The sequence below is a fragment of the Lytechinus variegatus genome, chromosome 6 (assembly GCF_018143015.1).
Source record: "Lytechinus variegatus isolate NC3 chromosome 6, Lvar_3.0, whole genome shotgun sequence".
NCBI lineage: Eukaryota > Metazoa > Echinodermata > Echinoidea > Temnopleuroida > Toxopneustidae > Lytechinus > Lytechinus variegatus.
In genome coordinates, this window is record NC_054745.1 from 899,301 (window position 1) to 911,315 (window position 12,015).

The following is a 12,015-nucleotide window of genomic DNA, read 5'->3' on the forward strand; positions in this document are numbered from 1 at the left end:
AATCAATACGTGTAAAAAATTTACACCAAAGGTGTAACAATATGAACATACAAACTGAAAGACGACATATTTTTATCATTTGTATTTTAGGGTTTATTATTGAGCTACACAGCTGAAACCCCTGCTGGTGATACACTTATTTCTTTTATTCTTTTTTACTATATCCCTTTCTCCATTTTGGTTTACTAGTGCTTGAAAAAATATGGTGGAGTGACTTTCTCCTCTATGATTAACATACTAGAATTGAAGGAGTGACTTTCTCCTTTATGATAAACATAATAGAATTGAAGGAGTGACTTTCTCCTTTATGATAAACATAATAGAATTGAAGGAGTGACTTTCTCCTTTATGATAAACATAATAAAATTGAAGGAGTGACTTTCTCCTTTATGATAAACATAATAGAATTGAAGGAGTGACTTTCTCCTTTATGATAAACATAATAGAATTGAAAGAGTGACTTTCTCCTTTATGATAAACATAATAGAATTGAAAGAGTGACTTTCTCCTTTATGATAAACACAATAGAATTGAAGGAGTGACTTTCTCCTTTATGATAAACATAATAGAATTGAAGGAGTGACTTTCTCCTTTATGATAAACATAATAGAATTGAAGGAGTGACTTTCTCCTTTATGATAAACATAATAGAATTGAAGGAGTGACTTTCTCCTTTATGATAAACACAATAGAATTGAAGGAGTGACTTTCTCCTTTATGATAAACATAATAGAATTGAAAGAGTGATTTTCTCCTTTATGATAAACATAATAGAATTGAAGGAGTGACTTTCTCCTTTATGATAAACATAATAGAATTGAAGGAGTGACTTTCTCCTTTATGATACGCATAATAGAATTGAAGGAGTGACTTTCTCCTTTATGATAAACATAATAAAATTGAAGGAGTGACTTTCTCCTTTATGATAAACATAATAGAATTGAAAGAGTGACTTTCTCCTTTATGATGAACATAATAGAATTGAAGGAGTGACTTTCTCCTTTATGATAAACATAATAGAATTGAAGGAGTGACTTTCTCCTTTATGATAAACATAATAGAATTGAAGGAGTGACTTTCTCCTTTATGATAAACATAATAGAATTGAAGGAATGACTTTCTCCTTTATGATAAACATAATAGAATTGAAGGAGTGATTTTCTCCTTTATGATAAACAAAATAGAATTGAAGGAGTGACTTTCTCCTTTATGATAAACATAATAGAATTGAAGGAGTGACTTTCTCCTTTATGATAAACATACTAGAATTGAAGGAGTGACTTTCTCCTTTATGATAAACATACTAGAATTGAAGGAGTGACTTTCTCCTTTATGATAAACATAATACAAGGACATTCTCATTTTCTACAGCATAGTTGTTAGATCTTCTGCCTCAGATAACAGCATAATAGGATTCCAGGAAGAATTAAAACAGTATTACCTCTGGAAGAGTTTGGCTTGATAACACATCAAACTGATGTAATTTGACAGATGAAACATGGGTTTTGGTTAAGAATAATGTGAAAATAGTTGGAATAGCTTTCAAAAATACTTCATATTTGCATAGCAAGGTGATTTCATGTTGTTAACGTCATGTACTTGGTAAATAAATGAAAATTAGCATCGACAGGTGGTGACTGCATAATCTTCTATGCTGAAAAGTTGTTGAGTCTATTAAAAATGCATTGCATGATATCATTAGCTGTCATATAATGATGCTTTATTAACCAAAAAATGCCTGAATATCAGTTTGAAAGCATTTCACATTATAAATTCATTGCAAAACATTCTGGGATAGAACGAGCTCCACAGTCATTTTAGGATTAAAATAATGTTCCAGGGATAAAACTGAAATGGGTTTATGAACACACCATCATAGGATCTAGTGACTGTCATGTAGACCAATAAGATGGTTCTATTCATTAGAGTAGAATGAAACTGGTTATACCATCTAGATGGTTGGGATACTCTGTTATATGTACATGTACACACCATTGTAGGATCTAGTGACTGTCATGTAGACCAATAAGATGGTTCTATTCATTAGAGTAGAATGAAACTGGTTATACCATCTAGATGGTTGGGATACTCTGTTATATGTACATGTACACACCATTGTAGGATCTAGTGACTGTCATGTAGACCAATAAGATGGTTCTATTCATTAGAGTAGAATGAAACTGGTTATACCATCTAGATGGTTGGGATACTCTGTTATATGTACACACCATTGTAGGATCTAGTGACTGTCATGGAGACCAATAAGATGGTTCTATTCATTAGAGTAGAATGAAACTGGTTATACCATCTAGATGGTTGGGATACTCTGTTATATGTTTGTATGAATTACTTGCCACTATGTCACCAATACATACACTAAATAATCAAATCCAAGGTGGTATATTTAGTTAAAAATTCCAAGGCTTTCATCCCGCATCACCGGTTACCATGGCAGCGTATCATGCAGACGTCAGTGACATCATAATGCTTTTTACATCAATACGCACAGGTATAATTGCTAATGATAATACATGTACATGACACAGTCCATGGCAGAGAAATGTCATTCATCAAAATATTTGTCTGAGGAAGAGGCACCAGCAGCAGAGTACTCATGTTCAGAAAGAGGATCCAACCGAAGAGCTCAATCTTGATAAATAGCTTGTCATTAATTCCATTTGCCTAGGGATATTTAGAAAAAGGCAAAAATACAGGATTAATTCAACAGGATGTGGGCCCAGAATCCTTGTTCATATAAATTACTAAAAGCGGTTTCATGGCCAGGTAAGGTATTCCTGATACATGTAAATTAATAATGTTAAGACATGTTTTATGACCAGTTTAAGAACAATTATTTCATTCTTCTTACAAATAAATTAGTCTGGTACAAAAACGCTGCTGTTTCATGACCAGTTTAGCTACATATAAATGTGTTTTCCTCGTACATATAAATCAGTACTGTTAAAAATCTGTTTTATGAACAATATTGCTTGGTTTTACTAATTTTAGCTACAATTCATTTCTTCTTCGAACACATAACTAAGTATTATAAAAAGAAGTTTCATGACCACTTTACATGTAGGTACAATTATTGTATACCCGGAGCATTTCTACAAAGCCATTTCATTACCTGTTTAGGTACAATTATTTTATGTCATACGTTTATAAATGAGTTGGCCCATTGTAATGATCAAATTAATGAGCAGTATAAGAACTGTTTATACATTGATCATATCTAGGTTGTTTCAGCCTGAGTGAAGAGGTCACCTTTAGCTTAATAAGTTTATTAGTTCACCTACCGTATCTCGTCACTGACTGCTTGTAGGAATGATTGAAGATCCTTCTGAGGCACTCCATTGAATATGAAATTTCCTTTGCTGATCTGAGGGAAAGAACCCTGAAAGAATAGAAGCATCATTGGAAATAGTAATTCACCAAATCATTTCTTTATTCTCATTTTCATAATGCTCAAAATTGTATCATGCATAGAATATACCTTTCTTATTTTATTCATATTTTATACAAGTCATATCAGGCGTGGATCCAGAGTTGGACTTTTACTGGGGGCTGATTAATGCACGCAAAGGTTGCCAACACTTACAGAGAGTGTGAAGCATGCTCCCTGGGGGGGGGAGGATGCAGGGAGGGGGGAGTTTCCCCCCTCGTGTGCGGAGCACAAAGTTTTTGATATCTCCTCAAATTCAAATTAACAGAAGATGTCTCTTGCGTCTCTAGGAGAAAATTCAACCGACGCAAATTTTTAAATAGTGATGAGAAAGAGAACAGGAGGAAGATCTGAGGACACAGAGAAAATAGAGAGAGAGAAAGACACTGCAACATAAATATAGTGTTTATCACAATAAAATTACTCAATATGATTATCTTGTGTTTTGTCTCCTTTTTACACTGTTATGTATCCTCATAAATTTCTCAATTGTAATTGTCTAAATATTGACCATCTGAAATTCGTGGAACACCATATCAAAGTACTTCAATATTTCCTTGCATTATTTTGAGTTTTCAACACAAATAACCTTCGCTTACATTGTACATTTAGAAAAAAAATACAAGTTATACATGTATACCTTATGACCTACTTTCAAGAACTAAACTTGCCACAACACTTCACATCTTTTATCATTAAAAGAACTGACCTTCTGTGTTATTTGACACACATTATTTTTACTGCATTAATGAGTTTCTTGCTTTAATACTCTACTGTTCTGATGAAATTAAATGTTCAGCTTTTGTAAGTTATAATCATTTCGAAATTGTTTCCAACATTTAGCAATTACATTAAAATTGAACTTTCTGTTTCTCAATAAATTTAACATATCAATGCTTCTACATGGATTTTGCCTGATGCAAATTCACAAACGGGCGGGGATCCACTCGTCAATGAAAGTGCCCCCCCCCCCCCCCCCCGGTTCTCATCATTTCATCAAACAGAATACATGTAATTTAAAAATTCCACCACTCTTTCCTATCCCATCTTTCTTTTTCTCAATATCTAATAGTCTCCCAAAAAAATTATATTATGCCTCCTCTCTATCTTTACATCTATCATAGAGCTATTACAATAGCTATTACAATAGCTCTATGCATTTATCATTCTACATTCTTAGACAAACTTTGCATCATCAATCCTTTATCCATGGTAAACTGTTATAAAATCTAAATTTAAAGTTGACTGTGATATGGGTCTCTTAAGAAATGTTTCCCTTTCTGAGACTCACTAAATAACTAATGACCCAAAATGAACTTTAAGAAGAATATCCCTTTGATTAAATTATGTTCATTATGTAAAGAATAAGCATTAATATCTGAAATAGACACCTAGATGTTTGTGAGGGCAATAGCAATAATAATAAACATTCCTGATACCTTGTTGAAGCAATGTAAAAAGAGCTCATATTGTTCTCTAAAGGTTAGATGGTTTATTTGATAGAATGTCAAATTTATCTTTAATATGAAAATAAACAAGATGACACCTGTCTAGATGTTTAGTAAATGTACACAGTAATTCCTAACATTTGACAGGGATGTACATGTATGAAATTCTGAGTTCACATGTCATTATCAACAGGATAGAGTCTCACTTTCTACAGTTTTATTTTTCATCCCTATTGTTTTATTCACTATGTAATAGTGTCAGTGAGATTCCCTAAAATGTGTACAAGCCATTCACATTTGTTATCATGTTAATTACATTCATGTACATGCTCCCCTTCATTTGACTATTTCTGACTTTGGTTGACTACAAGGTCAAGTACAAAATAATTGTAAACATCTAGACAAATGGAATGTAAATTACTTTCTGGAGTTTACTGGTTGGTACAGCATAATGGATTGCACCATTAGTTCAACATGAATAACTCCATGTATTAATACAGATCATGTGCATGTATAGTGATTGTCTTTGTAGAAAAATCATGAATATTTTTCTTTTACAAAGTTCACAATTTTGACAATTCTACAAATAGTTCCTTTCTCTAAAAAAATATTGGATTTCATTCTAATTTCTATTCAGCATTATTAATTGAAGTCGATGGTGTATAACATCCAGGAAGTAGGACTGTGATTCATTTAGGGCACTAAATTAATCTAGAATACAATATTCAATCATGGTTAACATTAATATAACCATCAGAGACAAGCACTACATGTAATTTTGCAGACTGTTCATTGCAACATTTGATATTGGGGTAAATTTCCATTTCTTTGCTAGACCTACAAATTTTGCTCCTAGTAGTTACCAAACAGAATTAATAAATTTGAAATTGATATTTAAATACCAGGGTAGTAAACTATCCTGTACTAACACTTCAATCCAATTTGCAGCCTGTCAATATCCACTATTCTATTTCAAACAGAATTTATTGAAAAACCATTCATAAATTATATCCTATAAAGCAAAATAAATAAAGCAAACAAGCAAAACACACAAACACCCATAACCCAATGAATTAACGTAGTATAATAACTCGAGTCAGTAAGATTGGGCTTAATACACAGTGCTTCTTCTAGGTCAATGGATGAGATTGTTGACAAGTCTCATGCATTCAACACACAAACATAAACCCCTCAAAAAAAGTTTTGCAACTCAGTTTTGGGGGATGATATCTTTTTGGTTAATGAAGTATAAAAGATGAAACTGGTATCATTGGAAAGCTGAATTATTCCTCTTAATACTATGACATGCCATTTGCTGTGATTATGTAATCATGGAATATGCAATCACCCTGAACTTTGAGAAAAGTCAGAAGTGAAATGTTGGAAAATGCATTTATTTCTAACAAGAGTCTCCATTTCTATAGAATTTCCACCATGCAGGTGACAGTGAATGCACTCGGTCCATCCTCGAAACAATTGGAAATTCGCTATTGGAAACGACGAATTTTGCAACATTTCATTTCTTACATTGTTGCATATTTATCTTGTCTGTGTATTTCATGATAACACTAGCAATCCAAATGACACATATCGTAAAGAGGAATATTCATACTTTCCAATGACACCACTTTAACATGATGGCACACTAAAAAATTTATTAGCACTCAAACTTGAGTTGCAGAACTTTTTTTTGAGGGGTTTATATCTTTCATTACACACATAAAATTTAAAGGTAAAAAAACATTAAACTATTCATTTTCAATATAAATTATGAGTGCTAGAAAGCCATTGAGATGTATATTCTACAGATATATCAGACACCAACTCACAAAAAATAGTTTGAGCAGGACAAAAACATATTTATTGTCTTGCCAACAGATATTTGTTGATTGAAAAACATTAATTTGAAACTGATGTCAAGTTTAAAGGCAGGTATTTATCTTCTACAATATGTGAGTCAGCAAGAAAACAGTATGTCCATATTCATATCCATTTTCCATTCCAGCTTTTACCCTGCATACCATCTCAATCTAAACCACCTGGTCATTGTTCATTTCATCCTATTATTATGTTCCATGTATACACTCAATGTAGCTCTCACTGTACTGTATACATTGTATGTATCATGGTCAATATCACTCTCATACACATATCACATGCACCTCTGATATTCAATGATCTAATTTCTCTCCTAACTTTTAAAAGCTGATATTTCTCGTTTAATCTTCCATGTATACCAATTTTATCAGGATATGTCTTGTAAAACTGACTGATGGACAAAGTTGTAAACAATTCCTTACTTCTGCATCATTCATAACAAAACACTTGATGATATGACAATTTTTCAAATACAGTATGCCTGTGCATTAGAGCAAACTTTCCAAAACATTTACTCATCTAGTCTCCTTTATTAATAAACACGCTGAAACAATATTTCTAAGTATCATGAAATATGTTCTTTAATGTATTTAACACAATAAAATTAGATAAACACTTTATCACTATTCCAAGTTTTCCAAACATGATGTGAGAATAAAGTAGAGGCAGACATACCTTCAAGGTTGAAGCCTTCTTATTCAGATGAGAACAGAACTCCTCCTGGTAACAATCTCCTCTCAGTGTCAGGTTAGTCAGGTTAGGTAGAGAGCATAATGCTTCTGCTAGGTGATGTGAAGAGGCTGATGATAGACGCTTATCATTCCAAATCTGAAGAGTATGGACCTACATGTGTACAAACATTGATCATTAAACATACATGTATATATCAGATGGTATGATCATGCTGTAATGCTTCAAGTTACTGGTTCAAAAATGTGTTGATAAGGCTAATGTTTGCATCACAACATAACATTTTAGCATCCATACCTGTTTAGGCTTCACAGCTTTCCTGTTCAGGTGTATTTTGTTTAAGACTACACAACTATGAATTTTGAAAGAAGGAATTATTACTGGTAATCTCTGTACCCTTATTCTACATTGTACATTATAGCATCACTTATATAGCAAACACTTGAAGTAATGAATTGACAATTTATCAATTACAGCATATCTGTGCATTAGAGCCAAATTTCCAAAACATTTACTCATCTAGTCTCCTTTATTACTTAACACTCCAAAAACAATACATCTAAATCTTACAAGAAATTTATGTTCTCTAACATATTTAACACATAGAATCGATTAAACACTTTTTCATTATTCCATATTTTCAAGTGAAGACCAAAATGATCTCAGATATACTCTATGATATATTTGTTACTCTATATTTGTATTCTATTTTCAGTAATCTTTTACCTTGCATACCATCTCAATCTAAACCACCTGGTCATTGTTCATTTCATCCTATTATTATGTTCCATGTATACACTCAATGTAGCTCTCACTGTACTGTATACATTGTATGTATCATGGTCAATATCACTCTCATACACATACCACATGCACCTCTGATATTCAATGATCTACTTTCTCTCCCACCTTTTTGAAGCTGATATTTCTCTTTATATCTTCTATGTGTATTATCAGAAGAGATGACTACATCAACCATATCCAAACACTTTATTTTCATTATATAGCTTTTCTGTTTAAGTGCGTGTATTATGTTAATACTAAAACCTCTGAATGTTGAAAGAATTAAATTTTTCAAAATCATTTATCTTGGTTATGTACTGTTGGCATTATATAATATAAACTGCCTTATTCTTGTGGAAGCGCAGTGGTGTAGCGGTTCTGACTCTCGCCTTGTAATCAGAGGGTCATGTTTTCGAATCCAACCATGGCCTAGCGTCCTTTGGCAAGGCATAAATCAACACTGCCACTCTTAATAATTGATTGAGTACCGGTAGGAAAATCATCATTGTGGTTGGTTTAGCAGGTGTGCACCTATAAAAACAGGCTGCTTAAAGATTAATTAAGTAAATGGGTAATAATAATTGTGAAGCGCTTTGAGAAGTCGTAGACTGATAAAGTGCTATATGCCAATTATTATTATTCTCAAAACAAAATTGGATGATTTACAAGTTTATAAAAGCCTGTAATTGATGTGACCTATAATTACTTTTCAATACAAAGAACTAAAATAATTTCAAACATTCTTTCAAGAACAACATGTGCTGCTACTGCATGTCTACATAGATGTATTCCATTTTCAGAAGCCTTCACCCTGCAAACCATCTCAATCCAACCCACCTGGTCATTTTTCATTACCTTCACTCTATGTATATTCCCTATACTGTAATACACACATGTATCATGGACATTGTCATTCAATATCACTCTCATACAAATACCACATGCACCTCTGAAATTCAATGATCTGCTTTCTCTCCTACATGTAACTTTTAAAGCTAATAATATTTCCCTTTTTAACTTCCATGATTACAAAGTATTATTAATTAAAAGATGTCTAGGAAGATATGGATAAAGCCAAAAAAAACCACGATTCCATGTTTCTGCATCAATATAAAACTTGAAAGTATAACACATTTTAAATTGCAGCATACTTGTGCATTAGAACCCAATTTTTAAAAGATCTCATCTTATGATCTAGTATCCTTTATTTATTAGCACTCTCAAATAATATTGTCTACATACATGTAGTAGCATAAAAATTTGTTCTTAAATGTATTATCCCTGAACAATGACATTTTTCCATATTGGTAACGTCATAAAAAGGGCAGCTGCCCAAAATAATGTAAAAAAAAAATCAAATATCTTAATGGTTTGTGATGATTTATTTTCACCATACGATATTAAAAAATTTGTTCGCATATGACATCAATCAAATATTTAATAATAACTTTGTTTATTCATTATGATGGATATTTCTTGAACCTTTAGGATTATTTTTTTGTATATTTTCTGTTATTTTAATCAACTTTTTGTCAGGGTGAACTTCCCCTTTTAACATGATATTTGTTATGTTCTTCCTTGTACATACATCAGTATTTATCAAAGATGTATGAAAAGAATCATGAATCAGTATTAGTCAGTTACTTAATAAACATGCCTACATATTTATGTAAACCTGTGTAGCGATTATAACCAGAACTTCATAACAGAATTAGCGGGACACTAAACCTGTGCAGTACATGTAAAACAAAAAAATATCCAGGATATTAATTCACATTTTATTTGTTATTTAAAACAATCTAGAGGGTAAATTTGATAATAAAAATATTTTGCATTTATACAGGGCTTAACACAACGGAACAATGTCACTAAGCGCTTTACAGAAATATTATCACCCGGTCAACGGATCCTTGCAGGCCCGCATACAATGTATGCACCTTCTCCACTCCCTGGGGAGCATTCCAACAAGAGTTAAAAGACTCAATTCCTAGGCATACTATTTATAGGCTCTCGCATCCTACCGGGTACCCGTTTAATGCCTCGGTGGAGAGTGGCAAATTGTGGATTGACGCCTTGCTAAAGGACGCTAGGCCATGGTGGTATTCGAACACACGACCCTCTGATTACAAGGCGAAGGTCAGAACCGCTACACTACTTTGCCTAAATGTACAATATTGTTGTCCATCTCAACTATCCGTTGTAATCTCTTTTTACCAAGAGCCTCATGAAAGCAGCTCGGTTGAAAGACTGGCCCCATTTTTAAAATATACAGTATTTAGAGATTGGTGCTAATCACATTAGTACTACTACACTGTACCTCATTTGATATGTCTGGTCTGAGCAAAGCTCCATCACAAACCATCAATGTGATTATATGCTACATTTGTTTTGTTTTAGCTTTCTTTTAGAAATAATAAATTGTTAATATTCCTGGCATTATTACGCTGTTAAGATTATTACGGCATAAGGACTGATTTCTTTTTCCCTTCTCTTTACCCTCTCCCCTCTCTTTCTCCCTTTGTCTCTCTCTCCCTCTCCCTTCAACATTTTTCATTTGTTCTATGTTACTATGTTCAATACCCTTTCTTCCCATCAGTCATTGCTTCCTCATTCTCCCCATCTTCATCTCTTTTCAAGCTCCCATTTGCCCCTAAGTTTCTTCGTTAAAGATATGAATACTCAATTCCAACCATTCTTTTTTTTTCATATACTTGTATTTTCATAATTTATATATTTTTGTTATACCAATATCTTAGTACAATTATGAATTAATGTAACAAAAACCAGAACAAAATAAGTTAAACCATGTATAAGCTTCTCCTCCTCCCCCTTCTCATTACTTTACTATGAAATTTGTTATGAATTGAATTGACTCGTAATAATCCATGTGCATATTATCGCTTGCATTATGTTTGTTTATGTACATTTATATTCATCTTATGTTGCCCTGTATACTGTTCGTCTAAAACAGATAACCTGGGCTAATTGTAATTGTTTCCCTTTTTATCAATAAAAGGTGATTTATATAAAAAAAATCATGTTTTTTTCCAAATTGGTTGTTTAATCATTAATTTGTCTTACATGTATCTAGGAATGTCACTGCACAAGACTGGCATAATAAATCACTATAATGTAGGCAACTTAAATTGCAATCATATAAAGTCATCAGCATTATATCAGGACTACGATTACAGTGTTACATAATCTAGAATTATAAATTACTATTAGTATTGTTTTGTTTTTAGCACCATCATTCTCATTATTACTATCATCACTCATCATCTTCTTCCTCCTTAATTCTAACATCAACATGACCATCTTATTCTTTAAGATGAATTCTACTTACTGCGGCTTTCCTTCCTTCTCTGGCAAGAGTTTCATAGAAGGTAGGGTGAAAGCTTGCATCCAGTCTAACATCCCTTAGTGATGGTGCTGAGCATATCATCACTGCAACCTCATTTGATATACCTGGTCCATAGGAATATCTACCAATACGCACTGTGATCTGAAAGTAGAGCAATACATCACAATTACATTAATTTGAATGCATTATTTGATATTTAGATTGCCCCATTGAATAATTTAAAATTGTGTATTCTGCAAGAGTAATGTAAATAGTATATGGTATCTACAATTTTTGTGTGTAGTTCCCAGGGGGGGGGGGGGCACTTACATTGACGAGTGGATACCATGCGTGACCAAAAAAAACACATAAGGATGTCTTTTTCATGATACGTACGTAACGTGATAAGGGTGTCAAAAACACAAAAA

The 12,015-nt window shown here is 32.7% G+C and overlaps 1 protein-coding gene across 2 annotated transcripts in view; it reads right to left on the reverse strand.

The window, feature by feature from the left end:
* Positions 1–1,280: 1,280 nt before the first annotated feature.
* Positions 1,281–12,015, reverse strand: part of LOC121416785 — a 43,189-nt gene continuing 32,454 nt past the window's right edge. For both annotated transcript variants that reach the window (XM_041610261.1, XM_041610260.1), the window contains 4 exons: positions 11,591–11,749; positions 7,447–7,614; positions 3,300–3,397; positions 1,281–2,682 (listed from right to left, as the gene is read on the reverse strand). In XM_041610261.1, coding sequence (XP_041466195.1) covers positions 2,619–2,682; positions 3,300–3,397; positions 7,447–7,614; positions 11,591–11,749 — 489 coding nt within the window. In that variant the 3' untranslated portion in view covers positions 1,281–2,618. The remainder of the gene's footprint in view (positions 2,683–3,299; positions 3,398–7,446; positions 7,615–11,590; positions 11,750–12,015) is intronic.